This window comes from Balaenoptera acutorostrata, chromosome 17, assembly GCF_949987535.1.
Source record: "Balaenoptera acutorostrata chromosome 17, mBalAcu1.1, whole genome shotgun sequence".
Classification (NCBI taxonomy): Eukaryota; Metazoa; Chordata; class Mammalia; order Artiodactyla; family Balaenopteridae; genus Balaenoptera; species Balaenoptera acutorostrata.
The window spans coordinates 1,572,448-1,578,176 of NC_080080.1; the positions used below are offsets into that span (position 1 = coordinate 1,572,448).

At 64.6% G+C, this 5,729-nt stretch overlaps 1 protein-coding gene across 1 annotated transcript; it reads left to right on the plus strand.

The window, feature by feature from the left end:
- The first annotated feature begins 482 nt into the window (after positions 1-482).
- Positions 483-5,131, plus strand: JRK (Jrk helix-turn-helix protein). Its single transcript, XM_028169321.2, has one exon. The coding sequence runs from the start codon at positions 554-556 to the stop codon at positions 2,138-2,140; it is 1,587 nt and encodes a 528-aa protein (XP_028025122.2). The 5' UTR covers positions 483-553; the 3' UTR covers positions 2,141-5,131.
- Positions 5,132-5,729: the final 598 nt, after the last annotated feature.

Genomic DNA, 5,729 nt, shown 5'->3' on the forward strand with positions numbered 1-5,729 from the left:
CAGCTCGCGTGTTCGTCGCCTCCACGACACCGCCCCCTGCCGCTCCCCAGCACGTCGAAAGTAACAATGTGCCTATGGTGGCCGAGGAGCGTGCCCCCGTAACGTTTTTCTTTCTTCCCCCTTTTGCTTTCCAGCTGCTAAAGCACTATGTGCGTGAGAGAGGCACCCACGGCTCAGACGGTGAAACCTCGATTTGCCGGAAACCAGCTCCCGGGGCCCCTTTACCCTCCGGTCCGTGTTTGAGGGGATAAGCTGCCACCGTCCCTGCAGAGAAGGCTGGAGGTTCCAGCCGTGGAAGACTAGGGCAGCCGACGCTGGTCCCCCCTGCAGAGAGGGCCGGGAAGCTGCCGGAGCTGGGAAGGGGCCTCGGCTCGCGGCGGGAAGCTGCCGGAGCCGAGAAGGGGCCTTGGCTCGTGGGGGCCCCGCGTCAGTGTCAGCATCTGCATCAGCAGGACGCGGGTGGGCGAGGGTGGTGGGAGGGGAGGGAGGGGTGGAAAGGCCTCCAGTACTGGCTCAGCCGCGACCCCTGTCGGCCGGGCCGAGCCCCCTCCTCATGGCCTCCAAGGCGGCTGCCGGGAGGAGCCCCGGGGAGAAGCGCAAGAGGGTGGTGCTGACCCTGAAGGAGAAGATGGACATCTGCCGGCGCCTGGAGAAGGGGGAGAGCAGGAAGGCGCTGATGCAGGAGTACAACGTGGGCATGTCCACCCTGTACGACATCAGGGCCCACAAGGCCCAGCTGCTCCGCTTCTTCGCCAACTCCGACTCAGACAAGGCCCTGGCGCACCGGCGCACGCTGCACACGCCCAAGCTCGAGCACCTGGACCGCGTGCTGTACGAGTGGTTCCTGGTGAAGCGCGCCGAGGGCGTGCCCGTCTCGGGCCCCATGCTCATTGAAAAGGCCAAGGACTTCTACGAGCAGATGCAGCTGACCGAGCCCTGCGTGTTTTCTGGCGGCTGGCTCTGGCGTTTTAAGGCCAGACACGGCATCAAGAAGCTGGATGCGTCCAGCGAGAAACAGGCAGCCGACCACCAGGCTGCAGAGCAGTTCTGCGGCTTCTTCCGGAGCTTAACCGCCGAGCACGGCCTGTCCCCTGAGCAGGTGTACAACGCTGATGAGACCGGCCTCTTCTGGCGCAGCTCGCCCAGTCCCAGCCCGGAGGGCGGGGCGGTGCCCGGCCCCAAGCAGAACAAGGACAGGCTGACCGTCCTCATGTGCGCCAACGCCACGGGCTCCCACAGGATCAAACCCTTGGTGGTCGGGAAATGCGGCGGCCCCAAGGCGGTCCAGGGCATCCAGCACCTGCCTGTCGCGTACAAGGCCCAAGGTAACGCGTGGGTGGACAAGGAGATTTTTACTGACTGGTTCCATCACATCTTTGTGCCCGCGGTGAAGGAGCACTTCCAAGCCGTGGCTCTGCCTGAAGACAGCAAGGCCATCCTTCTGCTGGACGGCTCCCGGGCCCACCCGCGGGAGGCCGAGCTGGTTTCGGAGAACATTTTCACCATCTTCCTGCCCGCCAGCGTCACCTCCCTGATCCAGCCCATGGACCAGGGCATTCGGAGGGATTTCATGAGGAACTTCGTCACCCCTCGCGGCACGCTGCAGGCCTTCACCCCCCGCTGCAGCGTGCACGATGCCGTGCTCGACGTGGCCTGCGCCTGGAACGCGGTGCCGGGCGGCGTCTTCAGCCGGGCCTGGAGGAAGCTGTGGCCCGAGGTCACGCTCGTCGAAGGCTCGTCTTCAGAGGAGGAGCCCGAGCGCCTCAGGACGAAGCCTCCTGACCAGACCTTCGTGCACATCCCCGGGCTCGGGGGAGGCGCCCCGGCCCGCCTAGGGGGCGCGGCCACGGGGAGTCCCGAGCCGGCCGTGGCCGGGGAGGGTGACGAGGTGGCCTGGGAGCAGGCAGCTGCATCCTTCGACGCTGTGGTGCGCTTTGCGGAGGGGAAGCCCTGCTTCTCGGCACAGGAGGTGGGCCAGCTGCGCGCGCTGCGCTCCGCGTTCGGCAGGCGGCAGCAGGCACAGCGGCGCAGGGCCCTCCGGGCCGCAGTCAAGCTCGAGGCCCCCTGGGAGCACTCTGGGCCTCGCGGCGCCCCGCCTCGCTCCCCTCTGCCCGGCTCGTCCACAGCGGGTGAGGCCTGAGGCAGCGGGGCCCGACCTGCGGTCTCAGGGGTCACGTCCCTCAGGACGGCCGCCCCGTCGGGGTTTTGCCGTGTGGCCTGCCACATGGGTGCCAGGGGGTCTTCCTGAAGGGCCCACCCAGACCCGAAACGTGCCGGAGCCTCCGGTGGCCAGAAGCCAGCCTCGTGTTCGCTGGCTGAGCCTTGCTGTGTCCAAGGGTGGAGATGTCTCTCTGTCCAGGTGGGGAAGAGCTGCCTTCAGCCGACCAATGGCGGTACCCGCTGCCACTTGACGGGGCTGGCCCTTCCTGTGGCCCACCGCTCCCCTCCACCGGGACTCAGTCTGCTGGTCTGGGGGCCAGCCCTGGGTCGGGCAGGTCTCTGAGGGCAGGTCACCGAGGGCGGGACTCAATACGAATGAGTCGGCGTGGCCCCTGCCTGTGGCTTTACAGGCCACGGGTCCCCCTTCAGTCGTGAGCTCACGTAGCAGCACAAGTCTCTCAGAGTTTCTCCGTGTTGCCAGCACATCCTGCCTCTCAGGCTCGGACCCCACGATGCAGCAGACTGCACGCCGACTTGATGTGGTAGAATTGCTCCGTTAAAGCCAGCAGGAGCCGGCGGCTGGGGTGCCCGTCGCCCCAGTGCGGGGCTACAGGACACTGCCAGTGTTTCGAGCATCTAGGCTCCGAGTCCAACCTACAGGCCTCGTTCCCCAGAATTCCACATTTACAGCCTCTGCATTAATAAACTTTGACCAGATGTTCAGAAATTAGCCTTAGGCGATATAACAAAAACAGTAAAACATGCAGCTGAGCTGTCTAGCAGTATTTGAACTCCTCTTTTCAGCTGTTTGCCCCGCAGTGATTCACGTGGGGAACGCTGGCTGTGCTGGTGGTCTCCTGAAGGCCGATTGCGGGATGACGCGGCTGTGTTTCCTGGGTTGCAGCTGATTCCCAGCCTCTCCGTTCTGCCATGTCGCTCGTCAGCACGGCCGTAGGACAGAGAGACCCTTATCGGCAGTGGTCGCCCTCTGTGAACGTACATGAAATGGGCGTGCTTTTCTGTGCTCTTCTCACTGCTTGCCTTCAGTTGCATCCCCTTCGTGGGTAGCTGAATCGGCGCATAGTTTTCATTCCTGTGTTTGTTGCGTGCCGAGAGCCCTCTGTTCCCGTGAGAGCCGAGGGGAGGTGAGGGCTTGGTTCGCAGTCGATGTCTCTGGTGTTTTTACATCTTTCCAAACAGTGAGGCGACAGTCGTGGCTGACCTGGCACTGCTCTGTGGACCGTGTGTTTCCCACTTTAAATGCGTGTGTGAAGATTGTGCAACAAGCACAGATCGTTCTCAGAGTGTCGTTGCTGATTCTTTGGGCCTGATTGCCTCCTGCTGCGTTGTCACATCGGTTTCCTTCACGTGTTTGGGGCAACATCTGTGCACCGTGTACTTTTGTGCCACTTTTGGACTCCTGTGCGTCCCCTGTGCGGTTGAATTGCAGCTGCTTGAGGTGTTAACAGGGCCCGATGTCAGGGGCGGCAGCGTGGAGATGGACGGACACGCGGAGAAGCTCCCTCCCCGCTGTCAGCCCCTTGACCCCAGCCCAGCGGTTCTGGAGCAGCAGGACTGTGCTGGGGGCGGGGGCGGGTGGAACCGGCTCTCCTAGGCCCCCCGTGGGTGCTCTGTCCCCACCAGACTGTAGACCCCAGGCCAGACTCTTGTCCTGCCCTCACAGCCTGCCCCCGTCCTGGCTGTGTTGTGGCCGATCAATGAGCACTTGTCACCGCCTGGCTGAGGGTGTCTGTCCTCCTTCCAGGACCAGACGCGCCCCCTGTGCTGCGTTCTTCAGGGGGCAGGACTCGGCCCTGCCTGCTTCCCTCTCCCCTAATGAGCCAGCACGGGCCCCTCCTCATGGCCTCGGTGCTGGAGATCCCGGGCGGTGCGAGATTTCTCGGGGTGCAGACTGAGGTGCAGCGTGAGGTGCGCGTGCCCGGGGAGGACCGGAGCCCAGCGGCACCCAGCTGCCCGTGGACGCCCCCGCCTCTGCCCCGCCCCCGAGCGCCCACCCCTGGGGCTTTGCTCTTCACTTACAGTTTCTGAGAGGCTCAAGGGGTCAGAATGTTCTGGTCTCAGAGTCTTTCCTAAACAGTCTTCGGGGGCCCCACTGGACCGGGTGCGAAATCGGAGCCGGGTGGGAAGGCCTCCTCATCCGCCCGTGCATCGGCCCCTCTGTCTCCTCTCCTGAAGCCCCCAGGGGCAGTGGGGTCTCCGTCCCGCTGGCAGAGCCTCTTCCAGGCCCCCTGCTCACCCTGCAGGGGCAGCGAGCTCGGGCACAGCGGGAGCGGCGCACATTCCTCCCGCCCCAGGCAGGCAGCACCGGTGCCCTGGGACAAGCCCAGGAGTCGTCCCTGTCGGGACTTGGCGGCCCCTTCCGGTCTGTTTGCCCACCTTGACCTTCCCCCTTCTCGGTGGTCAAAACGACTTGGCAGACCCCGAGCTGGGAGGAAGCCGCCTGCGGCCCCACCGTGTCCTCAGCCTCTCCTTCCCACCGCGGGAGGAATCGGGGCGTCCCCGGAGCCGGACGGGCAGCAGGCGTCAGCCCTGCCTGCGGTGGATAAGGGACGGTTCCTGGGCCGGGATCCAGGGGGAGGAGGCCAGAGTCTGCTGGGAGGCCTGGGGCCCCCGACCCAGGACAGGCAGCCTCCGCCGGGGGTGCCCCTTGCCTGAGCCTGGCCGAGCAGGGGCTGGACTCGCAGGCTGTAGATGGAAGTCAGGCAGCTGCCAGGGGGCTGGGTGGGTCGGTGGTCCTTCACAGTCTCTTTTGCTTTGGGTCCGCTGCCTGCAGTGCCTGCTGCCCAGTGCTGGGGGGTCTGCAGGCACCCCAGGTTAGACCTGCAGTGTGGGAGGTCCTGGAGGTCGTCCAGTTGGGGAAGGCTGAGCCTGCGTAGGGGTCTGGGGTGAACCGCCCCGCCTCACCAGTGTTTCCTGCAGGGGCGGGGGCGGGGGAGGCCCTGCCCTGGGCGTGTCCGCGTGGTAGCACTCACACCTCTGGTGGGCCGGGTGGTGGGGTAGGGGGGATTGGAGGGTGGCTGGGTGGAGGGCAGATGAATGAAGAAAGGAAGGCAGGGGGCTTCCCTGGTGGCGCAGTGGTTGGGAATCTGCCTGCCAATGCAGGGGACACAGGTTCGAGTCCTGGTCTGGGAGGATCCCACATGCCGCGGAGCAACTGGGCCCGTGAGCCACAATTGTTGAGCCTGCGCATCTGGTGCCTGTGCTCCGCAACAAGAGAGGCCGTGATAGTGAGAGGCCCGTGCACCGTGATGAAGAGTGGCCCCCGCTTGCCGCAACTAGAGAAACCCCTTGCACAGAAACAAAGACCCAACACAGCCAAAATAAATAAATAAATAAATAAATTTTTAAAAAAGAAAGGAAGGCAGGCAGTCGCAGCCTCTGCTTGGACCTTTTTCGGCCAGGATTACCCAGGTCGGGAGGCAGAGCCCTTTGGAGGCAGCTCGGGACCGCCGTCACCAGCTGTTCCTGGAGGGATGGGGGTCGGCGGCAGGGCCACACGCTGCTTCTGTTCCTGGGAGGCTGTGGCACAGGGGCAGCAGAATTTTGGG